Raw genomic sequence first — 27869 nt, 5'->3', positions numbered from 1 at the left:
GAGGAACTTGCCCACCATCCAAGTGGCAATTAATCAGAGGTTTTGCTCCCTGGGGATCATGCCTAGTACTCAGCACAGACCCAGCAGGGTATTGAGTGAGAAATAGTCCTGACAATAATCTGCTGGTGGAAATTTTGATCCGATTTTACATTTGAATAAATGAAAGTGCTGCTCTTCCAAAGGTAAATTATACTGAATTAATTCACAACCTGTGGTGTGTAATGCAAAAGCTTGATTATAGGATAGGGTACAAAAATCCTCTGCTGATCTGTGAAACAAATTCAGTTTTGATTTAAAAATCGAACAAATAATACTGCCTGACAGATGCACCCGTAATGTGCCTTTTTCCCCTCCTGCAGGTCCTTCAATACCCGTGGGTGTCGATGTACAGGTAGAAAGTCTGGACAGCATCTCAGAAGTGGATATGGTAATTCATTAAATTTGCACAATGTATCAGCACTCTTTGTCAATGTATTCACACGCTGTGTCACAGCGTGGTGACCTGATTCTCAAATTGCTGGCTTGAAGAATACAAAACACCATCTGTGGTTAGCAGAAACGTAATCTGATTATTTTGTGTCTGTCACATTTTCTCACAGGACTTTACAATGACACTATACCTGAGGCATTATTGGAAAGATGAGCGCCTTTCATTCCCAAGCACTAACAACCTGAGTATGACCTTTGATGGGAGGCTGGTCAAAAAGATCTGGGTCCCTGATATGTTCTTTGTACATTCAAAGCGATCCTTTATACATGATACAACCACAGACAATATCATGTTGCGTGTCTATCCTGATGGAAAGGTATTGTACAGTTTGAGGTAAGCAGACAAAAAGAAGCAAAGTGCATGCAATAGCAACCTGCATTAAAGGAAAAAATTGTTATTCATATCACCTGTGTTTATTTTTGACAAAGGATATTTTCTTTTATAAAAATCAGATCCTATTTCAAATACAACAGGAATCCAAACATCAAATAACACATTACTTAGTAGAGTCTGCAGCAAGAAAGAATAGGTTGATTACCACTTCACGTTCTCTCTACACCTGTTCCTCAGATTTATCAACGAAAATATCTCCACTGAAATTCAGCTAGGGTGTCACATTTTCATTGGACAACATCAAATTCTTTAAATCTGTATATACTGTGGACAATTGCAGAAAATATATTTCAAAACACATGACACAAATTATGCACAATTGTTGGAATTTTGAGTTCAACTTTGCAACAGAACCACAGAATTGGTGCAGTGCAGAAAGAGGCCATTTGGCCCATCATGTTTGCAGCAGTTCTCCAAATTAGAATTATGACTTGGGCCACTCACCTGAATATTTCCCATAACCGTGTACAATATTCCAATTTAAATAATCACCTAATGCCCTCTTTAATGCTTTAGTTGAATCTGCCTACAGTACACGTCTAGGCAACAGATTCCAGAAAAACTGGGCTCTCTACAAGGTCTCTCTCTCTCTTTCCAATGCTGTGACTTTAATCACGATTCTTTAGAAACCCTGTTTAAATGCAAATACTCTGGGGGTGTTGAGGAAATTACTTAGTCTAAGACTTCAAATCTTGTTTCAAGAAGCTTTATTTTTCATGATCTCACAGGGAAGCTGGTACAGTTGTTCCACTGCCTCAGCACTCTGTTGAGCTGAACAGTCAGCCTATGCTTACACACTGATACATACAACTTTGCTTACATTCTGCACTTTACAATAATTCAAGATAAAGATAAGCACAGTGCAGCTATTGCCTTGTTTCTCAAGGACAGAGAAGCTAATCAGCGCTAGAAGCACCCCCACTAACGAGTCTATGATATACTCCATATATTTCATCAGATTATAATTACAGAACCTCAGTCTTTATTTCCAGCAGTATTTTCCCTCTAAAGCGAGAGGCTGACAGCCAAGATACCTTTTACTTTGGAAGGATACGGCCCGGGTGCTGGCAAGTGGGACTAGATTATGTTGGGATACCTGGTCAGCAAGGACGAGTTGGACCAAAGGGTCTGTTTCCATGCTGTGCATCTCTATGAGTCTATGACTCTAAATATCCCTCATGCAGCAGTATGCCAAGTTCTTACTACATCCACAGGGGGAATGTTTACACTAATTCACCAGGGAGAAACTTTTGGGGTCAAATGGATAGCCATTTTTAAACCCAGCCCAATATTTCCTTCCACTGACTGCAAAAACTGTTTTTATTCAGAGGCAGAAGAGATCAAAACCTAACCCCTATCTTATTCTGGAAAATATGAAGGTAACAAAATTGAGGGAGGAGATGACTTGTTCATTTTGATGCAAGCTATCTGTCACATCACCTAGGATAGAGCATCGGAAATCAAGCCCCACTCTTCCAGAAGTGAACATTTGTTAAACTACTGAATTGTCCAATTTTATCTAAATGCTAAATTCAAGTTTAAAGAATATGCATAGCTGATCTGTTTATCATAAACAAGAAAATTACTATTTATTGCAAACAGTTTTAATGAATGGAAAAAAAGGAAACATGAATTGCTAACTTATAACTCTATAAATTGAACTCTAATACTTTCAAAATATTTCCATACACATACAAAGAGACAAGACACAAATATCATAGGGATATTTGTGAAGGGAACAAAAAAATTGACCACAAAGAGACCGATTAGCAAGGTTAGATCTCATGGAATACAGGGAGAACTAGTCATTTGGATACAGAACTGGCTCAAAGGTAGAAGACAGAGGGTGGTGATGGAGGGTTGTTTTTCAGACTGGAGGCCTGTGACCAGTGGAGTGCCACAAGGATCAGTGCTGGGCCCTCTACTTTTTGTCATTTACATAAATGATTTTTGGATGCGAGAATAAGAGGTACAGTTAGTAAGTTTGCAGATGACATCAAAATTGAAGGTGTAGTGGACAGTGAAGAGGGTTACCTCAAATTACAACAGGATCTGGACCAGATGGGCCAATGGGCTGAGATGTGGCAGATGGAGTTTAATTCAGATAAATGCGAGGTGCTGCATTTTGGGAAAGCAAATCTTAGCAGGACTTATACACTTAATGGTAAGATCCTAGGGAGTGTTGCTGAACAAAGAGACCTTGGAGTGCAGGTTCATAGCTCATTGAAAGTGGAGTCGCAGGTAGATAGGATAGTGAAGGTGGCGTTTGGTATGCTTTCCTTTATTAGTCAGAGTATTGAGTACAGGAGTTGGGAAGTCATGTTGTGGCTGTACAGGACACTGTTGGAATATTGCGTGCAATTCTCGTCTCTTTCCTATTGGAAAGATGTTGTGAAATTTGAAAGGGTTTAGAAAAGATTTACAAGGATTTTGCCAGGGTTGGAGGATCTGAGCTACAGGGAGAGGCTGAACAGGCTGGGGCTGTTTTCCCAGGAGCATCAGAGGCTGAGGGGTGACCTTATAGAGGTTTACAAAATTATGAGGGGCATGGATAGGATAAATAGACAAAGTCTTTTCCCTGGGGTCAGACAGTCCAGAACTAGAAGGCATAGGTTTAGGGTGAGAGGGGAAAGATATAAAAGAGACCTAAGGGGCAACTTTTACACACAGAGGGTGGTACGTGTATGGAATGAGCTGCCAGAGGATGTGGTGGTGTAGGCTGGTACAATTGCAACATTTAAGAGGTATTTAGATGGGTATATGAATAGGAAGGGTTTGGAGGGATATGAGCCGGGTGCTGGCAGGAGGGACTAGATTGGGTTGGGATATCTGGTTGGCATGGACGGGTTGTACCGAAGAGTCTGTTTCCATGCTGTACATCTCTATGACTCTATGACTCTAATTCTGGGTGCAGTCCAGATTATTGGCATTGATGAGCTGTTTTCCTTCAGTTCATTTCCAATTTCTTTCCACAGTTTGATGAGCTCATGAGGTTGTGGGCACACTGATTTTCAATCTTTCATTAAAGATTCAGCCTTTCAGCGTCTCATGGTGGTTTTGCTCTTTTTCTTTCAAGAAGGGAATTTGCAAAGGGAGGGAGAGGGGCTGGCAGCTCATAATTCCCTTTTACTTCTCCACTAACATAAGGAGGAGAGAGAGATTGAAGTGTTTTCTTTTTCACAGGCTGGTTGTTACTGAAATATAGTCCAAACTCAAAGATTTAGCCACTCACCCAGGAATCAATCAAGAAGTTGTTACTATGTTAAGCACTCCTGACCACACACAACTGGTCTTGGTTGAAAAAAAATCAGAAGATTTTTATAGGGCAAACTTGTGGCTGGGTATATGCCCACAGAGCGAAGGTATCTCGCATACTCCTTCATGGTTTGAATAAAAGGATAATGTAGATAGAATCTATAATGAATTCCAGTAACTCAATTTTTAAATCTGCAATATCTTCTTCCACAGATCTTTGGTTTTAAACAATATCTTTTCCCATTTAAATGCCCACTGTTCAAAAGAATAAAAGTGATGTTTACATACTCCACTCTCAGGAGAGATGAACCGCCATTTTAAAAATGTATTTTAACACAGATATATAGTATATGGACTTCAAGAGATCTATACCCATTCATCCTCATTCATGCTGTATACAAATCTTAAACAATAATTAACATATTTCTCCTAAATTCTGAACTAAAGTCATCATGTTTTTCCATTCTGGACAATGTGACTGCTATCACATTATCTTCATCAGCAAACATCAACATGTTTTAATAATTTGCCTTATTTTAAACTGCAACATCTTCCATAGCCCTTTGGTTAAAAGCAATATCTACCGCATTTTTTAGTTCACAATACAAATATCCTTGCATCAGATGGCACAGTGTGCAGCTAGTTCCCACTAATCCAAGAGGGATGATTTTATCTTTCAATGGGAAATTGATAAGCAGGTTGGAATCTGAGTCATAAGTTTGGCTAGTTGTAAATGCCAGATCTTATTATTGTCCATTTACACATTTGCAGCATTCTGGGTAAGGTTGCAGCTAACTGGTAGAAATAAACTCAATCACTTGATGGAAACTACCCATTGACATCTCAACAGCTCTGGCAGCTGTGTCATTGGTGGGTGGGGAGGGGGGAAGGGGCACGTTATTTACAGAATCCCCTGGGTGAGAAGTCTCATCCACTGTCAAAACCAGCAGCCATTAAATTCACAGATTGGTGAGCACAGAACTGGAAGTTGAGATTCTTTGTTAACTGCTCACTGCTAAACATTGCTGTATTTGCATTTTAATTGAAAGTAATAGTCACAGTACTTAATATGTTGCTTGCAGGGTTACAGTAACATCAATGTGTTACATGGATTTCAGTCGTTTTCCTCTTGACACCCAGAGCTGCTCGCTGGAAATTGAGAGCTGTAAGTCAGGCATTGTGTCACATCACATCTTTGGAATCTTACTAAGATTGCTTGTAGCTACCATCTTATCACCTCAGCAGAAAATTACATATCAAATTCATAATGTAAATTAACATCTTCTAAATATGAAATAATTCTTTATGTTTTGAACACTGCTTAACATTGAATTAACTGGAAGATTTGATTTAAGTAGGTGAAAGCCATAGCATTGGCTTTTCATATGGAAATACCAATTGTCTGAGGTAATTTTGGCAGAAGGTCCCTGAAAATCTGAAGGACAATTAGGGATGGCCAACAAATCAGCATCAGTCACATGCCTTAAGAAATAATATAAAAAGAAATGAGGATGGGTGAGGCTCCTGCCAGATTCAAAGGGGGTTCAAACTAATGATTCCCTGAGGTAAAGTGAGTGCTGAGGGACTTTCAACTGGAACGTCAGTAGGTCACCAGTAGTGGCCATCCCTGTAACTGTTATGAGGCCATAGATGTCACTGAAAGTGGGTGAAGCAACTTCACATGTTGGAGTGAAGAGGAACTGGAATGGCCCATCACAGTCCCATATGGAATATCTACACCTCCACGACCTCACGTAGCCTCCTTTCCAGCACAGAGCCACTGAGTTTGTTTATAAATCTTAAACAATCATTATTATATTTCTTTTAAATTTTTAACTTAGTCATCAATCTTTTCCCATTCTGGACAATGTGTCTGCCATTGCATCATCTTCACCAGCCAATGTGAGCGAATTCAGTAATCTGTCATACATTAAACTGCAACATTATCCATAGCTTCTTGGTTAAAAGCAGAATCACATTTTAAAATGCACAAGACAAAAATCCTTGCATCAGACGGAACAGTTTTTGCAGTCTCCTGAAGATTTACTTTATCACTGGTTGCTTTCATTTGTTGCCAGCAAATTGGGTTCTGTGCTGCCCAATCTTTATACCAGACAGACACTGGTTTATATGCAAAACAGGCAAGCAGCCAACTGATGTCACCTAAATGAGCCTGGACATTAAAATCTGAATGCCATTTGACTCAAACTGAAATGCTCTTTGCTTCCACCAGGTTTTCCCTGGGAGTAAACCACAGGCCCCTCTGCCAATTATGTTTGAAGTCAATGACACACTTTGTAATATTTCTTTTCATAAGAATTTGACAAATGTTAATTTCTGAATAAGTGGATTTAGCTTCATGTTTTAAAATGTTAGCTGTTATTCAAACTTTATTTTCTAATATAAAAACAAATGTTGAAAATCTGAAATGAAAACTGAAACTACTGGAGAAACTCAGCAAATCTGGCAGCATCTTTGGAAAGAGAAACAGAATTAACTTTGCAAGATAAATAACTCCTCTTTGGACTCAAATTGCTAATTCAGCTTCTCTCTGTACAAATGCTGCTGGGCGGCACTTTTTGTTTCTATTTTCTAATATTTACTTGTCAATGCATTCACTGGAATAGTAATATGGAAACTTTAAGGGTTGATATTATAACTGGAACCTATTAACTCCAACTGTCACAATATTTTAGAGTTATTTAGTTAGCAAGACAGTACTGTACCCATGATAGCTCTTTTAGAGAAATATAATCAGCCCATTCTCCCCACTATATCTTATTAGACTTGTATGTTTATTTTCCTGGAGTTCCCATCCAATTCTGAAAGATATTACAAAATCCACTTCCACAAACTTACCCAAAACCATAAATCCATGTCTAATCATTTCATCAACTGAATAGAACCACTCTTTATTGCTTGCCTTATCGAAACGTGTGAAAATCTATACACATCTTCCAAATTTCCCCTCAACATCCTTTACTTCAAAGAGAACAAACCCAACTTCTTCAAGTAAACTTATAGCTAAAATTCCTGGAACCATTCTGGTCAACCTCCTCTGCATGTTTTCAAGAATCCTAAATTCCTTCCTAAAGTGTGGAGACCAGAACTGGATGCTTTACTCTAGTTGTGGCCTCAGTAAAGTAAATGACATTGTGGGTCTACTTACAACACATGGACTGCAACTATTCAGGAAGGCAGCTCACTCCCATCTTCTGAAGGGTAACAAGGGATAGGCAAAAAATATTGATCCGGTCGGTGACACTCACATCATCTGAATGATTTTTAAAAACAGGTTCAGCTTAACTTTTCTCATTTTGTCCTTGATTCCTGTATTTATGAAGTGCAAAATCTCATATACCTTGCTAACTGCTTTCATTTCATAAAATATATTTCATTTTAAGACTTTGTTATTACTGCGTCGTCTGCTATTGCATCTACTAAATTGTGAATTACTCACTGTATTGCAAAGTTGTATTCTGATGTGTCTTTGTTAGTTTTTTAATAAATCCATTCACTGGATGTGAGGATCACCTGCAATGCCAATATTCAGAACATAGAAAAGTACAACACAGAACAGGCCCTTTGGTCCACGAAGTTGTGCTGAGGTTTACTCATAATGTAAAATATAGTAACTTAACCTACACACCCCTCAGCTCACTGCTATCCATGTGCATGACCAGCAGTCGCTTAAATGTCCCCAATTACTGTGCTTCCACCATTACAGCTGGCAACGCATTCCATGCATTCACAACTCTCTACGTAAAGAATCTACCTCTGATGTCTCCTTTCTACCTTCCTCCTAATATCTTCAAACTATGACTTCTCGTACCAGTCAATCCTGCTCTGGGGAAAAGTCTCTGGCTATTGACTCTATCTATTCCTCTCATTATTTTGTACACCTTGATCAGGTCTCCTCTCTTCCTCTTTCTCTCCAGAGAGAAAAGTCCAAGCTTATTCAACCTTTCTTCATAATGCAAGTCCTCCAGTCCAGGCAGCATCCTGGTAAACCTTCTTTGCACCCTCTCCAAAGCCTCTGTATCTTTCCTATAGTAGTTTCCTACAGAACTATACACAATATTCCAAGTGTGATCTCACCAGGGACTTGTACAGCTGCAGCAAAACCTCTCGGCTCTTAAACTCGATCCCCCTGTTAATGAAAGCCAAAACACCACATGCGTTTTGAACAACCCTATCCACTTGGGTGGCAACTTTGAGGGATCTATGAACTTGCACACCCAGATCCCTCTGTTCCTCCACACTGCCAAGAATCCTGTCTTTAATCCTATATTCAGCCTTCGAGTTCGATCTTCCAAAATGCATCACTTCGCATTTACCCATGTTGAACTCTATCTGCTATTTCTCAGCCCAGCTTTGCATCCAGTCTTTGTCTATTTATTGACCATCCCTTATTATCTTTGGGAAAATTAGGGGAAGTCTTTGAACTACTGTGATCCACCTAATATGAATTCAACTCCAGTGCAATGCGGGAGGGAGTTCTAGTTTTTTTGACCCAGCAACAGTGAATGAGTGGGGATTTTGTTCCAAGTCAGGATGATGTGTGGCTTAAATGAGAACTTTTATGTGGTGGTGATCCCATGAATCTGCTGTCTTTGTCCTTCCAGATGATAGAGCTTGTGAGTTGCTGCAATGCAGCTAGCTTGTAGACGGTAAACTGTGCTGGAGAGAGTGATTGTTTAAAGTGGTGTTTGGGTGCATCTTAAATGGGTTATTTTATTCTGGGCGGTGTTGATGTTCTTAAGTGTTGTTGAATCTACATTCCTCTAGGCAAGTGGACAGAATTCTAGACATTTCAGAATGCTGACTTGTAGATAGCAATCAGGCATCACGGACTCAGGAAGGGATTTGCTCACTGCGGCATTACCAGCCCCTGACTTGCTATATTAGCCATTTATGTGTCTAGTCCAGTTAATTTTCTGATCAATGGTGTGTTTTTAGTTTCCATTGAGAATTTATTACATCTATACATCTCATCACATGTATAGTTACCTCAGCATTGCATGAATTATTTAATTAAACCCCATCTTATCTAACCAAGCTACTAAACAACATTGTTTCTGTTCTCTTCAGATGCTTACACTGATGATGACCTCATGCTGTACTGGAAGAGTGGTAATAACTCATTAACGACAGATGAAAAGATTTCTCTATCTCAGTTCATGATACAAGAATTTCACACAACCACAAAGCTGGCCTTTTATAGTAGTACAGGTCATACACTTTCTTTTCAACTGTTCTTATTTTCAATTCATATTTTAATTTGCTTATTTTGTTATTTAAGTCAAAATGGTTACCATCTTGGATACTTGCTGAATCTGCACGTTTGATATTGTTTTGTCCAACATTGTGTGACAGGCACTGTTCTGTACTCTTTTGAAAGCCACATTGTTTAAAATTATAGAATGCTGGACAAACCTTTTTGCAATGCGTGTATTTTTCTACTGCCATCTTAATAGGTTATTTTACTCAGGTTAAACTGAAAATGCTATTTATGAAATCCCCTTTTGACAGCATTGCTGCATTAATGTAACATAATAATGATTATTTATCTCCTATGTCAACCCACAGGTTGGTACAATCGCCTGTACATCAATTTTACACTGCATCGCCACATTTTCTTCTTTTTGCTGCAGACCTATTTTCCAGCGACTCTGATGGTCATGTTGTCCTGGGTATCATTCTGGATTGATCGCCGAGCGGTCCCTGCTCGTGTTCCATTGGGTGAGATAAAGAATACCAAAGCTACATCAACATGGCTTTGTGCATGGGAAATTGCATCTCACAAACTTGATTGAGTTTTTTTGAAGAAGTATCAAAGAGGATTGATGAGGGCAGACGGTAGATGTGATCTATATGGACTTCAGTAAGGTGTTCGACAAGGTTCCCCATGGGAGACTGGTTAGCAAGGTTAGATCTCATTGAATACAGGGAGAACTAGCCATTTAGATACAGAACTGGCTCAAAGGTAGAAGAGAGAGGGTGATAGTAGAGAGTAGTTTTTCAGACTGGGGACCTGTGACCAGTGGAGTGCCACAAGGATCAATGCTGGGTCCACTACTTTTCATAATTTATGTAAATGATTTGGATGTGAGCATAAGAGGAAGTTTGCAGATGACACCAAAATTGGAGGTGTAGTGGACAGTGAAGAAGGTTACCTCAGATTACAACAGGATCTTGACCAGATGGGTCAATGGGCTGAGAAGTGGCAGATGGAGTTTAATTTAGATAAATGGGAAAGCAAATCTTAGCAGGACCTATACACTTAATGGTAAGGTCCTAGGGAGTGTTGCTGAACAAAGAGACATTTGAGGGCAGGTAGATAGGATAGTGAACAATTCATTTGGTATGCCTTCCTTTATTGGTCAGAGTATTGAGTGCAGGACATTGGTTAGGCTGCTAATATTGAAGCAATTCTGGTCTCCTTCCCATCGGAAAGATGTTGTGAAACTTAAAAGATTTATAAGGATGTTGCCAGGGTTGGAGGATTTGAGCTATAGGGAGAGGTTGAATAGGCTGGGGCTGTTTTCCCTGGAGTGTCGGAGGCGGAGGGGTGATCTTATAGAGATTTATAAAATCATGAAGGGCATGGATAGGATAAATAGACAAAGTATTTTTTCCCCTGTGGTGGGGGAGTCCAGAACCAGAGGACATAGGTTTAGGGTGAGAGGAGAAAGATCTAAAAGAGACCTAAGGGGCAATGTTTTCACGCAGAGGGTGGTACATGCATGGAATGAGCTGCCAGATGAAGTGGTGGAGGCGAGTACAATTGCAACATTGAAAAGGCTATTTGAATGGATATATGAATAGGAAGGGTTTGCTGGGATATGGGCCAAGGGCTGGCAGGTGGAACTAGATTGGGTTGAGATAGCTGACCAGTATGGATGAGTTGGACAAAAGGGTCTGTTTCCATACTGTACATCTGTATGACTCTAATAAGATGCAATAAAACTTTGTGCAAGCATAAACGGAAGTGCAAAGAGGAAGGCAGGTAAAACTGTTAGTGTCTGTTTGACACTGGAGCTAGGGTGATCTTTCCGTTCATGGTCTGTTACTTTCAAACAATGTTTCTGGGTAGTTTGTTCCCTTGTACCTCCATAGCTCCAGGTCCTTTTGTCTTAGGGTAGAAAGCTAGTTGGCTTGTAGTTTGTTTCCACTTTCAACATTGCATGTATCTCTCTTCAGTTAACTTGTGGCCTGTTGCATCTTTTTTTCCAAATTCTTACACAACTGCTGTTGTCATTGTTACATGACATATACATCACTACCTCATTACTCAACTGCGTCCCCACCACATCCTCTCAACCTTTCAAATAACACCTTTAAACTATTTCCTGAAACTATTTATTTTGCCATCATTTCCCTACAATGTCCAAGCTTCAAATGTCAAGCCAATTTTCTGAATTTATTGTTCACAGATTGAGAACAGCATCCTCTATCATTGTAGAATTGTATAATTTGTCCATCCTGTTGAATATAGTTACATAGTTGCAGGGCAATATTTGCTGATGCATGTTCAATTTTCCTAAACGTTACCTGCTATAACAATACTGCAGTGATTAATTGCTTAACTACAAACTTTTCTCCAATTATTACCATTATTCTTTCTATCCACTTCATTGTGCTGACTTATGGTCATTGTCCTCTTGTCTTTGCTCCTTCTAAGATCCTCTATCTCTCAAAATTAAGACACATCAATTCATATCTTTATTTAGTTCTCTTCATTTCCCTGGATCTGAGGACTGTGCATCTGCCTCAGTTTTCAATTCCTTCTGTAATCTAAAAGATTTACAGCCCAAGTTTTTTTCCAATTCTTCTTAAATTAGTTTATATCCAACTTTGTTTTGTTTTACATCAAAGTTCTCTTGATCCTTCTTTCGAATTATATTTAAAGCAAAGCTAGTAGATAAATGAATAGATTTGCATCAATGCAACAATCTATCATTACATTTTTGCAAGCTCATGGATACCTTCTTGATTCTGAATTGTGTCATTTTATAGTACAACTTTTCTCTCTATAATTCCAGGTATAACAACAGTTCTAACGATGTCCACTATTATCACGGGTGTGAATGCTTCAATGCCAAGGGTGTCGTATATTAAAGCTGTGGACATTTACCTGTGGGTTAGTTTTGTGTTTGTCTTTCTCTCAGTGCTGGAGTATGCAGCTGTGAATTACCTAACCACAGTACAAGAGAGGAAAGAAAGAAAACGTCGGGAAAAGGTGAGAAAATGATGTACTTGTGTACTATTTTTGTTTTGTATCCTGGAATCAATATATTGGTTATCTTCTGTCCATGGAGAAAGTGGAGACTGCAGATGCTGGAGATCAGAGCTGAAAATATGTTGCTGGAAAAGCGTAGCAGGTCAGGCAGCATCCAAGGAGCAGGAGAATCGACGTTTCGGGAAGAAAGGCTCATGCCCGAAACGTCGATTTTTCTGCTCCTTGGATACTACCTGACCTGCTGCGCTTTTCCAGCAATACATTTTCAGCTATCTTCTGTCCATCCTTAGTATCTTGATCCTTTGCAAGAATAATTCTTTAAGAGTATCCTTTAAACAAGGATAAAAGAGAAGTGTTGCATTTTTAGAGAGGGTCTGATGAGAGACCCTGAAGTGTTGACTCTGTTTCTCTCCAAAGATGCTGTCTGACAATTGGAGAGTATTCCATCACACTCCTGACTTGTATTTTATAGATTGGTGGATAGGAGTGGAGTTACTCGCTGCAGAGTTCCCAACCGCTGAACCGCACTTGATTCAGATTTCCAGCATTTGTACTATTTTGCTTTTGCACTTTTTAAGAATGTCACCTCCTCTCTTGGAAAGGCCTTAAAATACTTCACCCAAATTGCCATTATTTGTGCACTGTAACTTGTAATAAGATAAATAAGTAATTAATAGTGGAGTTGCCTAAAAGAGAAATCAGAAATACTCAGTAGTGCTACAGGATGTTAGGCCTTCGGTTTAATAACTCGGTAAAAACAAAATTCCCTGACTACCCATACAAAAACATGCATTCAGATTATATGCCCCTCTGGCGAGTGGGGGATGGGATTTGAATCAACAGTCTTTTCACCCTGAGCCACAAGTGCTATAACTTGAGCTAAGTGGAAAGTAGTCTGACAACCTATACTTGATGGGGTGTTTCAAATTAAAGATTAGATAGATGTCAAAATCATTTCCTAAGTTTTTATTTTTAATGGACAATCCTTACAATAATAATTGTAGAAAATAATTTTGAAGTAACTAAAAGTAATGCATTTTTTAAAATTCTCAAATTTAAATTGCATAATGAATAGGTTCAGAATTGAATATTACATATTTGACTAATTTAAACACAGCCAACTCAAATTTTTGTGCCAATGTCTTAATTATTGCATCTCGTCTTTGTCAATTTATACACCACCTTATCAAATGTCATTCATTAATCTAATTATTTTATAATAGGCAACAGAATGAATAGACTTCTAAGTTGGCTACAGTTTCTAACTAAGTTCAGGGATGTAGATATGGACTTTCCTTTGGTGCTCTGTAATGTGTACTCTATTTTATGGTTTGTTTCTGAATTTTTGACAATATTTAATCTGCTATAGTGCTTTTTATAGAATCATATGCATAGGAAGCTATCTCATCCTTAATGGTATGCCAATCTTTTGGAAAAGCTACTATTTAATCATGGTTCCTTGTTAGTTTTCCAATGTTCTGCAAAGTATTGTTCTTTAGTTTTGATCATTAATATAAAGCTTATCGCCTTTCAGCTACCTTGCACATGTGCAATACCACAGCCAAGACCATTAATGGTAGAACGCACATATAGTGATGGAGAAGTCAGCAACCTGGCTGAATTTGCTGGACCTGATTATATGCCACAAAATGGAGAAAAACAGGACAGAGAGCTGGTCAAGCCGCCAATTGCTGATGAGCCAACTGAAAACAAGGAAAAAATCTTAAGCAGATACATTTGGATTGACACACACATTATTGATAAATACTCCAGACTGATATTTCCAGTTGCTTACGCTCTTTTTAATATCATATATTGGTCTATTTACACATAGAAATTTCTGCATATGGAAGGTTTTAAAGTCTTTCTTACCTCCTCAGGAATAAATCTTTGGGAGGGAACATTTGTGTGCTTTCTAAATTCAAACTACGATGGGATCAAGTCAGAAGCACAATCAACCATATTCCATTCTTAAATACAGCAAGCAGAACAGGTTATGTGAGAGATACAACTAAGCAGTTTTGAAGTTTTCTTTAAGTCAAAGCCAGCTGCTTGATTATGCAAAACATTGATTGTAGATGATTTGGTTTAAATCATTTTAGATGTATTTGAGATTGAGTTATTTTGTTCTGATATTTGCATAGACACATTGCTTCTTCCAATACAAGAACACTTAGAAAGTTTCTAAGTGTTTTCTAATATAGATGAGAAAATGTCCATTTATTCTCAACTCCTATTTTTATTAAAAACATTATTTTTAAATGAATGAATGATTTGGAGGATTGAGTGAAATAGATAATGTACTCCATGATATCGTTTACTTTTGACTCACCACAGATTTTGGTCAACCATCTGCTGGTAGGCATTCACACAGCTATTGATGTAAACACTGTATGCTTCTATAATAAAGATTGTCTAATTATCTGGAGTAACAACACAGCAATCTAAAATTCACATCTTTGAACTGAATATTAGCAAAGAACTACAGATTAAAACATACAGTACTAAATAGATTCCTGTAATTTATTTCAATACTTAACCAGTATTAGTGAAGTTTCAGGTGACGATTACGCATTCTCATTCTTCCTAATTTAATGAAATTTCAATTACTGATTTTAGGAGGTTCTGTGAATGGCCATCCTGAATGCAATGAAGCAACTATAAAATTAGGAACCCAAAGCGCTGCAGATAATATTCTATAGCAAAGAAACACGAGCACTTTCCACAGAATGAATAAAGAGTTTAAACCTTACTGTAAATTCTGAATGGGTGCTTTGCTGGTGGCAAGACCCGACTGAGCTGACCTATGTGGAGGCTGATGAATCTTTTGACCTGGGCTGGCTGAAGTTGTATTGTTAAAGATCGAATACTGCATCAAACCATGACTAGACAAACAGAACTACTACTTAGGTGCACATTCTCTCCTATTGCTTTACTTCTTACAGCTTTGAGGGCGTCGCATTCTTTTTGTACTATTTCTCTTTGTACTATTTTCCAGCAGTATTGCTGCTTACTGCTGCAACTCAGCTTGCAGCAACCAAAACAGTGACTGATAATTCAGAACTAATTAAGAATACAGAAAGAAATTACAACCAAACAGTAGTGCTATGTGTCTAATCATGGAGTGATAATTCTTTGAGAGTTCCAAGTAATTAGACAAGGAAGCAGCCGCCACAGGAACTAACAAATGTAGATTCAATGACAATGAGGAATTACATAAACAGTCTACTAACCAAGGATGGTCATTTAGCCACCAAAATCACATCATGGAATATCAGAAGATATCTTTCCTCAGGTGTTTCTACAATTAAACAGTACCATTTCTTGAAGATAATTGGTAACAGTTAGCTTTTTCAATGGCTATTAAACACGAATGTCATTTGAGCTTTTCAAACCACCAACATCGATAAAACCCACCATTTGACTATATACAAATGCTTTAAGAAAGTGACAGAAACATTATATTGTTCTTTGTAAACATTCAACTTATATGTGAATACAACCCAGGATCAATCTACAGTGTCAGCATTCCCAATAGTACAGGGCAGAGTAGATGGTACCCAGGTCATTTAATTGGTTTTGTTTCTTTAGTCTTATGTGGGATGTGAGCATCATTGGCAAGGACAGCATTTGGTACCCATCCCTAATTAGTGTTGAACTGAACAACTTCAGAGGGCAGTTAAAAGTCAACCACATCATGCCAAAGAGCATTATTGAAACAGATTTTTTTAATACAATAATCAACAATGAATATATTATTGCTAATAGACCACCTTTTAATTCCAGATTTTAATGAATTGGAATTTCACTCTCTGAACTGATAGTATTTGAACCCATGTCCCCAGAACATTGGCATGGGGGTTCTGGATGACAAGGCCACTGACATTTTCATTACATCACTGCTTCCCCTGAGTAGGGGAACACTTCACTGTCATGAAGTTGAAGGCGTGTACTGTACCTTTAAGATACAGTGAATGCAGACATCTGTCATGTGACAGACAGCAGTCTCAATGGGTACTGGAAAATTGAAAGTATGTAATATTTGGCAGTAAAACAAATACCTGAGCTTGGGTGCTACGTTTTCACAGCATTTTGAATTTAACCAGTTTAAATAATGTGCCAAGATACTAAAAACCAACCAAAATTGAATGTTACTGTTTTGACAACATCAAATCAATGAGATGATCCAATATTTTGGACAGTTAGTCAAAGAAAGAGCACTAGCTGCCACTGTCATACAGACTACCTGCAACACTTCTCTCTGAAAAGGTATCTTTTTCATATGAAACATCTTTGTAGCAGAAGATCAAAGGTGACCCCGGGGAAACTACAAACAGAGGAAGTTCAACACCCGAAGAGGACAGCTGCGTTCTAGTTTTGAAACTTGATTTGCTGTAAACTTAATCAGGGCTTTATTGAATCAGCATATTGCTATAGAGTGGGAGGTAGCTAACAAATCTTTAAGAGAATGGAGGCTTAGAGTTGTGAATAGTTGTTGGCTGATATTCTCTTTTGTTACTTTTTCTTGAAATAGTGGCATTTGAATAGTTCTGTCACTCATACTTCAACAGATCATGAGGCGAGGTGAGCTTTTCTGTGAAGGGCTTTTCCTGAAACGTTGATTTTCCTGCTCCTTGGATGCTGTCTGATCGGCTGTGCTTTTCCAGCATCACTCATCTAGAATCGGATTTCCAGCATCTACAGTCCTCACTATTGCTGAGCTTTTCTGTGTATTTAGTTTAATTAGCAAAAAGGTTTACCGTGTGTCGCAACATCTCCTTTGATTAGGGTTCTCAGAAATACCAAACTGTACCCTCCTAATGCATTGTCAACACTCTTTGCCCAACTGTCACAAGGGGATCATGTCACATCCACAGCAAGTTCCTCAAAATCCATTTTCTGCAGTTACATTGAACCAGATTTTGTTGAGGGTGATTACGAGGATGGAGAAAGGGGCAAGGTGTTTAAAATGAAATCGGTCTGTCATTTACCTTCTGAAACATACCACAAGGGTATGTTCAAGGTACAGAGCAGCGCAGAAATCCTGAAACACTGATTTGTTATTCAGTGCTCCAACACAGACTACATTGGGCTGACATTACTCTACACTTTAACAAGCTAGGATCACTCAAATCAGGAAGATCTTCAACATGCCAACATCACTGTTAGAAACAGACCTCCAGATTAGCTCATTCCTGGAACCAAGTCCAAAGGTGCAAAGGCTATCGCATAAATGGTAGGCTGCCTGTTTCGATTGGTCACTGGATGATCTGGGCCAATACATGATTGCACCTAATACTTACTTTTCTCAAATTAAATTATTGAAAAAAAATAATCCCACAAAATTGGCAAAGTCATCTCAGAGTACTGCGAGCCAACCAGGAAAGCAATCCCGACTAGTTATACTGATATTTCAGCATCAACCCAGATTTTCTGTTGGAGTTGTTCTAATTCATCATCAAGCATTGTTCACATCTCCTAATTCCATAACTTTGTCAAAACTAAAGCTGGATATTTAACACCACCCAAGTATTGGGTAATTCATAATTACAAGCATATTACTGGAATATATCATGCAGGTTTTATCCATAAATTATGTCTTAAAAAAACTCTATGTACATGGGATGGCTGTTTTATTCAAGTATTACAAAGTGCAGCTCACAAGATGGTTATGGTTCAGCACCTAAGAGATGGTACAAAGTGTAACCCTGATTTCAATCCCCTTCCTGGATTCTTATCTAATTCAATCTGATGATGCCAAATCTTACTACCCAACTAAATTGGGTGGAATTTCAAAATTCATATCTAGTCTATCACCAAGGTTACTCACATTCCCCTATGAAATTCTAACCTTCTCTGTCCCTATCTTTATGCCATTCATGGTAAAACCTTCATTAACATTGTATTACTGGATTGATCTTTCCCAATTACCATTTGCTGAGTTTTCCAGCTTCAGGCTGTACAAACTAAATCATTCAGAACTCCTTTGGCCACATCTCATCCTGCATTTTGCTAGCCCTCTATTCCTCCATTTGTTTTGATAATTACAAATTACATGCAAAGTGTAATGCTGCCCTCTCTTGGTTTAGTGATTTGATAAATGTTCTAGAGTTTCAAACAACAAATCAAACAACTGATCTTGTACTTTACACAATAACAACTGAATTGTCTGATTTCCTTTAATCAAAGCTATCATAAATTAACTAGTACTGAACATTCCTTCCTAAACCTATAATCCATATATCTTGCAGAATAAAGTAAAAATAATACTGGGAAGAGTCTGACGGTGGAAGGTAATTGAGTAAATAGTATTAACATGATCCTTAGAACAGCGTGGTGAAATGGAGGTTGTCAGAATTGTTTCTTTTGTTGTTCTTGGGTTATGTGCAAAACAGAAAAATGTTACATCTTGTACCAATAATTGATCTGCATGGGTTTCGTTTCAGAGAAACAATGTAATGAAGGAACACATGTCCAGTCCAGGATTCTGGCACATCCTTGACATAACAAAGTGCATTGAAATTGTATAACTGTGCTAATATCATTGCTGGAAACAGGATTTTTAAGACAGCAGATGGATTATGGCTTTTCATCTGTGGAGTGTTTGTTTTAACAGGTCATTTGGAAAAGTGAATTAAAGTCATAATTTCACAAGAAACCTTGTGATTCAGTCAAGTGCGTAGGAGGCTACCTGTTGTGTTAAGTGGTGGAATGTTTGTATTGCTGAGTCTAAAGACGGAGAGAGAAAACAGATGAATGGCTATTAGTTTAGTTTTGACTGCAGGAGAAATCAGGAATTCAATTTAGGAGAGCAGTGTCCTCTTGAACAAGAGAAGCGTTTTCACCCCAGCAGAAGGATTTTAAGCTGTGAAGTCTCCAAGCTGTTAGTTTGTGTAAGAGTTCAAATTGTCGGAACTAAAGGAAGGAAATTAGGTCAGAATTAAAATGAAGTTTCAACTGGAAATGAACAACCTGGAAAGTAGTCAAAGCTGTCCCAGCAGCCCAAAAAGGAGAACTGGAAAGAATCAATTAAGTCCAAAATGTGAAAGGGCAGAGGTAGGAGTGATACTCCACAGATTTTCAAATTGCAGAAAATTATGTTCCTATGAAACAGATCAACAGTTTGTGTTGCTGCTTATGTTCAGCTTTTCCTAAACTATCTTTACCTATATATAAAATATATGCACCATGTTATGTAATAAGTGTGTGTAGCTTTTGTTAAAAGAAAATGTGCGATCTTGTGACTGTGTTTTTGTGACTAGCCACTTTGGCAACCAAACAAAAATACACGTAAATTCAATAGATCTTAAGTTTAAAAGTTTTGAAAGAAAATCATACTAGACTCAAAATTAACACTACTTTACTCTCCACAGATGCTGCCAGACTTGATAATTTTTTTCAGCACTTCCTGTGGTTGTTTCAGATTTCCAGCATCCTCAGCATTTTGATTTTATTATGATTATCAAGCCAGGTTCAGCTCTGGGATCTGACTCATCAGTGGGAATTTCATAGGAAAAGCACATTAGAAGATGTATACCTTATTTTCACAATGGAGCAGGGAATAATAAGGAGTGCTAGACTAAGAAACATTGCACTTATTGAACACATTTTAGACAGCGTAAAAAAAAAATTCAGGCTGTTATCTCACTTAATTTGCAAAAATTGCAATATCTAGTTGCTGTCCACTAGTAGTACCACCCATCATTAATGATCGGGCAAGAGTAGTGGTGGGATATTTTATTGTTCAATTTATTATGCATTATTTGGCATAGGTACTTAAGTTCTTGTGTCATTCAGTGAAAGCTAAAATTTAAGACTGTCCAAATCACCAAATGAGATTCTGTACTTTTTCCACCACGTTAATTGATCTGGAGGATCATCTTTTCTGCCTGTTCAAATGTAGTGCATCTGGCCAAGTTATTAGAAATACAACACACAAATGATTGAGATTTTCACAAGACTATCCTGCAATACCAACTAAACATGCCACAGCAAATGCTTTATGGTGAATACAATGTTTAACATTGTTCCAATACCAACCATCAGCACCACATTTTGCACTTCAGTGACGATTATGAGAATTAATGCCCATGAATATTAAACAGCTAAATAAATTTGCAAATACTACTGATGTTGGACAAAATGAATACAAGCCTTAAAAAAAACTTAAATATCTACACACAGATTTGTTTTCAATTTTTTTTATTCATGGACAGGATGAGGGCATCATGATCAGGCCAGCACTTATTGCTTTTCCATAACTGAATCAAAAGTCAACTACATTGCTGTGGGTCTGGAGTCACATATAGGCCAGAGCAGGTAAGGATGGCACATTAGTGAACCAGTTAGGTTTTTCCTACAATCGGAAATAGATTCATGGCCATCATTAGCCTTTTAATTGTAAAATTTTTAAATTGAATTCAAATATCTGTCATTGGCAGGGGTGGGGGGGTGGTTGGTTAGAGGGAATTCGAACCAAAATGTCGACTCTCCTGCTCCTCGGATGCTGCCAGACTTGCTGTGCTTTTCCAGTGCCACACTTTGTCTCAAGACAATTGCCTTCCCAGAAATAAAAATCAACAATAATTCTCCCAGTTCATTTAATTGGGAAATACAAATATTCTGCACAAAAACATTTCTAAAATTCACACAGAAGTATTGCTAGGATGAGAAACTAGCTACTCATTACTATAAATTTATGAACAAATAATAAGATTTTAAAATTTTTCTTCACATTGTGACCAGGAAGCTACAGAATTATTCTATACAAAACCAATTTTACAATACCCTTCCCAAGTTGGAATAAAATCATGCAAGATTCTTTTATATCAGGCTGAAGAAATTTTAAATTTCAAAAGATTGAGCAGAGGAAAAAAGTACTTAGTTACATTATAAAACAAGTGCTCTAAATATTTGCAGTGCGAGATCAACATAAACCACTCACCTGTACTGGCAGTTAGCAATTTTTTGTTGTGATTAGTTTACCATCCATTTGTAGTAGAGTGATTTTTTAAAAATTACAATCATTTACAGGTTATTTTGATCTCCATTAAATGACAATTCTATTGTTTAAAGACTATTTCCTGTAACTTGAGCTTTTCAAAATCTTTCTTCATCTGTTCCAACAGATCTAGGTTTAGCACAACATCCAATGCAGTCATTGCCAAGGCCTTTGCTGTGCACAATATATAATACTGTGCTTCTTTAGATCCTCAAACAAAGAAAAAACAAACAAACAGTGAGTGCAAATAGTGTTCATCCAATTTTAGTTTAACTATTTTTACTTGAACCAGTGTATAGACAGAAAAAAATTCACTTGACTCTTCCAACAGATTCCTGGCTGGTCTCCTGGCACAAGTGTGGCTGAAGACAATGTTCTGCAAGAACAGATCCTCAGACCTGGGTAAGCCCAAGCATCCGAGTGGCCTCAGCCAAAACCCTGGACTAGAATCAGATGAGCCCCATGACTGACTGTGGTATCAATGACTGATAATAATTCCCTTTGACCCCACTAAAGATTGCTTCAGACATGGTAATTTGGTTTAAGCTCATGTAGTGTTTGCCATGCAAGCTGCTGGTACATGGTCTAGGTGTGATAATGCTATAGCATGCATGATATAACTGTACAGCAACATGCTGGCTGCTTCTACCTCTGCTTAAAAGACAATGCAACCCACAGAGACTGAACTTCCAGCTAAGCACAAACTAAGTGATAAGAAATGAGGTATGTTTGTATCCTTGTACATAAAGCAACCTGCAGAGGCATTCAAGTCGTGGATGTCCCTGAACTTCACACAAAGTCTGGAAGGACTTTGGCTAAGAGCAGGCAGATAATTTATTAGCCTCATTAAATTATCATATGAAAATCAGCCCTGGCAAAGGTTTATGTAGGATGGTGTCCATGGAGCATGCAGGACATTATGGTGACAGAGTTGGATGAAAGCTGTCATAAATGAATCAGTGTGCTGCAGTCACCTGGTACCTACTGAATATCAGGTATTTAAAAGATGACGATCCAATAACACTGGCTTTACTCACTAGAATATCGATACTTCCAGAACGTTGTCAAAACGTTCCAAGAAAGACTTCAGATTGAATAAAATCCACTTAAAAACAGTAGACTGAATATTGTCTGGACATAGACATTCTAACAGGATTTTTTTTCAAAAATTGGCCATTCCTAAATGCCCTGTGAACACTGTGGTGGCTCTTCATCTTGAACTATTGCAGTCTTTTTCAGGATGATGGCCTGACAACAGAACTGGATAGGTAGGTTTTGGGTATGAGATATGAGGGGCAAGGGAAACAGATGGTGCTGAGCTGCATTTTAAGGCTCCTTGCTTAGAATGTTGATTGGTGTATCTAGTGACCTGCACACAACAAACTCACTTTGCAGATGATGAAAAAAAAAATGGGGAGACATGTAACATAGATAAATTGAGCAAGTAGAAAAATGTAAATTTGTTAGTAGTTATAAAATATTACACCAAATCAAAAGTAAAATATTGCAGATTCTGAAAATCTGTAACAAACAAGTGCTGTAATTACTCACTCTGGCATATCTATAGAGAAACAGTTAGTGCTTCAAATCAATAACCTTTTTTCAGATCTGAACAAAGATGAAGTTGTAATTAGTTTTGAGCAAGTGAAAGTGGTGAAGGGGAGAAAAAAAGGACAGGTCTATGATAGGGTTGAGGTAAGAAGTTAATGACTGAAGATTTCACAGCATAGAAGGTGAGAAAAGAGTGGTAATTCCTGTTATAAAAGTAGTTACGTTATTTGTCCAGGGCCAGTCTGAATGGCAGAATAATTAATTTTTCTGAAAATAAAAGCATAAAAACGAGACTTAAACTAGCACAAGTGAAAACTGACCAGAAGTGGAAATGGAGGGCAGGAATTACCTGATAGTAGTCTAACACAGACAATAGGTAATGTGAAGAAGCCACTGCTTTCAGTTCCCCACCAATTGAATGCCCCTTATTTACACTACTCTGAAGTAGCCTAACAAGCTATTCAGTTGTTTCACTAAGTTCTCAGGACAACTAGGGGTGAATAATAAATACCAGCCTTTCATACAACATTCAAATTTCATCAAATAATAATGAACATCGCTGAAATGAGACAAATTGACAAAAGTCTTTGCTTTACACTCATTAGTTCAACAACAAGAATACCAAATTTCAAATGATCACACCTGGGGACTTCCTACACAGCAAGGTCTGATGTGTGTCATTCAATGTGATTCATTCCAGGCAATTCTTGCTTTCCCCACTATTATGCAATTACAAAGAAACATGGGCAAGACTGGAAGCAGGACAACTGCAAACATATCCCCTGTTTTTTTTTAATAAAAGATGTGGAATGAGGAGAACCCAGTTTTGGTTAACAGTGGATGCTGAAACATTAATCATGTTTATATTTTATATTCAGTAAGCATTTACAACAATTTTATAAATGATATTCAGAAGTACTTACCAGCTGCTTCAGTGTATTCCTTTGTATGATTCAATGCAGAGGAGGCAATATAAAATTAAGGGTGAATTCCAGGAACTACAAAAGAAACATTGCCAAAATCTGTGGAGCCTAAGAAAATAAAAAAGTACAGAAATAATTTAATATATTTTACGTCAAACATATCATACTATTTCTTGAATAGTAGAACAATCTAGAAAATTGTACTCACTAATAATGCAACTTATTGTGCAAAAGCAACAGACATTTTCATCTCAATTCCTTAATAGGCAGTCTCAATTGAATTTATAAAAATGGTTTACATGACTAATATTAAAAATGTTGATTTTAAATGTGAATATTAAAAATTATACAAGAATTGCATGCTTGAGATTTTCATAACTTTAACACGGGGCGGGGGGGGGAAAAAAAAAGAGACCAAGACCGAACATTAAGAAATTACTGATTTTTCAAACTATTTTTCTCTTTGCTGTTTGAATATAAAAGAAATATATACCTGCTGATTTACAAATGGTTAAAAAAAAGTGTGCATTCACAGCTTTACCTGATAGCGTGTTCAAAACTTCACCAGTTGCAAATTCCATACCAAGACTTCTGCCATTCACTTCATACCAGATGATTTTGTAGTGTCTCGTTTGGAAACATTATAAAATGCTGTCTTCATAAATTCCAGCTCTACCTGAAAATAAATAGTTCATAAATAATCATTGGTTATTTACCAACTGTTCAGTCTCTTGATTGCAAAGTTTAGAGATAAATTAAATCATCAAACATTTCACTGGAAAGATGAACAGATTTTCACAAACTAAATCAGAGAGCTATATATAACTATCCTTTCAAAAAGTAAAAATATATGTTAGCTTATATGTTAGTTTTTGTTTTCTCTACTTTGCAAAAGTTAAGAGATCTCCTATAAATGGAGACTGTTGATTACATTGGATTAAGTATAACACGGTAAAGAAGTTAAGAAAAGACTAATATACTTCAATATAACTATCAAGTATTGCTGGAGAAATCCATCAGGTCTGGCAACACCTGTGGAGCAAAAGCAAGAGTTAATGCTTGGGTCAGCAATTTCTATTTTTGTTTCAGATTTCGGGTTTATTTTCCTCCAAGTAAATGAGTTTAAGCTTGGTCATAAATAAAGGAGTTATGACTTCATTGATTTTTGTTTAAAAAAAACTGATCTGCATCTAATTGGATATGAAAATCTTTTAAACAGTGCCTGCTACAAAAATCACTTGACTCTAAAGCTGAAAGTTGTTAAATGGATTAGTGATTTGGAGATGCCAGTGTTGGATTGGGGTGTACAAGTTAAAAATCCCATGGTACATTGAGGCATGGTACATTGGTGAAACCGAGCAGAGGCTATGGCAATGGATGAATGGACACAGTACAACAAACAGACAGACAGACAGGCAGGAGTGTTCCCTCCCAGTTGGAGCACACTTCAGCAGGAGTGTTCCCTCCCAGTTGGAGCACACTTCAGCGGTCCAGGACATTTGACCTCTGACCTTCGGGTGACCATCCTCCAAGGCCGATTTCAGGACAGGCAGCAGCGAAAAGTGGCCAAGCAGAGGCTAATAGCTAAGTTTGGTACCCATAGGGAGGGCCTCCACCGGGACCTTGGGTTCACGTCACACTACCAGTGACCACATTGCAACACACACACACACACACGTTTGTGGGGTGAATTTGTACTTGCAGAGTTACATTGTACTTTGCTCAAAAACTGCATGAATCCATGTAAGATTCTGTTAATTCATTTTTTAGATTAGAAATCAGTCTAAACATTATGGCACAGATAGCAGCACATAGGGGGCTAACACCTTCAACATATTATCTGAGCCGATAGCAAATTTTTTTGAGGTTAGATTAGATTATCTACAGTGCAGGAACAGGCCCTTCAGCCCAACAAGTCCACACCTACCCTCCGAAGAGCAACCCACCCAGACTCATTCCCCTACATTTACCCCTGCACCTAACACTATGGGCAATTTAGCACGGCCAATTCACCTAACCTGCACATCTTTGGACTGTGGGAGGAAACCGGAGTACCCGGAGGAAACCCACGCAGACATGGGGAGAACGGGCAAACTCCAGACAGACAGTTTCCCAAAGGGGGAAATTGAACTGGAGTCCCTGGCGCTGAGGCAGCTGAGCCTGTTAAAGTTAACCTGAGAATGTAACTTTTAAAAAGGTTTTGTGATTTACATATGAAAGAAGTGAAACTATCATGGTCATTCTAACAGATGAAAGACTTAACAAACAAACAATCAAGGTATTTTTTAATGTATAATTTCAGTTACATCACATTAAACTTTTACTATAAATTCTGTCTTACAATTGTGTACTCCACAACCACCTGATGAAGGAGCAGCCATCTGAAAGCTAGTGCTTCCAATTAAAACCTACTGGACTATAAACTGGTGTTGTGATTTTTAACGGATTACAGAGTGACACATTCCGACATATAAATGGAAATAACAGGAATTTGCAGACAGAATGGACATATGAGAATTCAAGTTTCAGAAAGTAACAGAATTCAGGGGAAAGAATTTCACAAGGACTCAGCATGATTAACTTCTTTACTGGATTAGTGGTGCTGGAAGAGCACAGCAGTTCAGGCAGCATCCAACGAGCAGCGAAATCGACGTTTTGGGCAAAAGCCCTTCATCAGGAATAAAGGCAGTGAGCCTGAAGCATGGAGAGATAAGCTAGAGGAGGGTGGGGGTGGGGAGAGAGTAGCATAGAGTACAATGGGTGAGTGGGGGAGGAGATGAAGGTGATAGGTCAAGGAGGAGAGGGTGGAGTGGATAGGTGGAAAAGGAGCTAGGCAGGTCGGACAAGTCCGGAAGAGCTTCAGAGCAGAGGAAATGACCTGGGAGTTGCAGTGGGAGAGGGACTCCCTGAGATTCTTGTAGAGAGAGGAGGAAAACTTCTTCAAGGCAGGCATCCTTGAACGGCTGAATGGCTTACTCTTCCTATTTTCTATGTTTCTACGAATATTACCACAAGCAACAATTCCTGCAGGTGTGTGCTTAGTATCGAGGGAGTTATCATGAGGCTGTTCCACATTTTTGTTTAATTTGTGGGAAGTGGGGATCGCTGTCTGGGCCAACATTTATTGCCTGTCTATAATTGCCCACGGTGTTAGTGAGCTGCTGTTCATGTGCTGTTGCAAATATACAAGGAAAACATAAATAGTCAGAAGCTTTAACAGATTGGGAGAATCCATATGACTTGTATAAAGTGCTATATTTGTGACAAGATTAGATTACTTCCAGTGTGGAAACAGGCCCTTCGGCCCAACAAGTCCACACCGACCCGCCGAAGCGCAACCCACCCATACCCCTACATTTACCCCTTACCTAACACTATGGACAATTTAGCATGGCCAATTCACCTGACCTGCACATCTTTGGACTGTGGGAGGAAACCGGAGGAAACCCACGCAGACACGGAGAGAACGTGCAAACTCCACACAGTCAGTCGCCTGAGGCGGGAATTGAACCCAGGTCTCTGGCGCTGTGAGGCAGCAGTGCTAACCACTGTGCCACCGTGCCGCCCACAAGTGTCAGGTTGTACAGAAGGTCGATAACAATAAGAACTTTAATGTTCTTTCATCTGTCTTTTTCAACCACCATGTCTTGCTTTCATCTCAGCAGCCCAAGCTGTTCCTTAAGAAGTCCACTGGTTGCTTTCTCAGCTTACCTCAGATGGCTTGGTAGGTGTCCTCTGGTAGTCCAGGATCTAACAGGTTCTGGCCTGCTGAAGGTCATCAGTACAGGTGTAGGTGCAAACTTCTTACGTAGAATCTGAAGAAAGTGCTTGGTCTCTCTGACATAGTGGAGATCTAATGGCAGGGCACCTATGGAATGTTCTGTGATACCAATTCCAAGGTGAAAGTGAGTACTGAAGATGCTGGAGTTTAGAATTAAGAGTGTATGGCTGGAAAAGCACAGCAGGTCAAGCAGCATTGAGGAGCAGGAAACCTCTTGACACCAATCCTTGGGG

The 27869-nt window shown here is 38.4% G+C and overlaps 1 protein-coding gene and 1 long non-coding RNA gene across 3 annotated transcripts in view; one reads left to right on the top strand and one right to left on the bottom strand.

The window, feature by feature from the left end:
- The window catches only part of LOC140454648 (gamma-aminobutyric acid receptor subunit rho-1-like), a 47635-nt gene extending 32806 nt beyond the window's left edge, over positions 1-14829 (top strand). For both annotated transcript variants that reach the window (XM_072549572.1, XM_072549565.1), the window contains exons 4-10: positions 360-427; positions 600-823; positions 5221-5303; positions 9230-9370; positions 9728-9880; positions 12184-12380; positions 13915-14829. In XM_072549572.1, coding sequence (XP_072405673.1) covers positions 360-427; positions 600-823; positions 5221-5303; positions 9230-9370; positions 9728-9880; positions 12184-12380; positions 13915-14214 — 1166 coding nt within the window. In that variant the 3' untranslated portion in view covers positions 14215-14829. The remainder of the gene's footprint in view (positions 1-359; positions 428-599; positions 824-5220; positions 5304-9229; positions 9371-9727; positions 9881-12183; positions 12381-13914) is intronic.
- A 6179-nt stretch (positions 14830-21008) lies between these two features.
- LOC140454642 (uncharacterized) lies at positions 21009-24527 on the bottom strand. Its single transcript, XR_011952734.1, has 3 exons — positions 24397-24527; positions 23856-23963; positions 21009-21591 (listed from the first exon to the last, which is right to left on the bottom strand). It is a non-coding gene; the product is annotated as an uncharacterized lncRNA (long non-coding RNA).
- Positions 24528-27869: the final 3342 nt, after the last annotated feature.

This window comes from Chiloscyllium punctatum, chromosome 3 (genome assembly GCF_047496795.1).
Source record: "Chiloscyllium punctatum isolate Juve2018m chromosome 3, sChiPun1.3, whole genome shotgun sequence".
Classification (NCBI taxonomy): Eukaryota; Metazoa; Chordata; class Chondrichthyes; order Orectolobiformes; family Hemiscylliidae; genus Chiloscyllium; species Chiloscyllium punctatum.
This window is presented reverse-complemented; position numbering and strand designations above follow the sequence as displayed.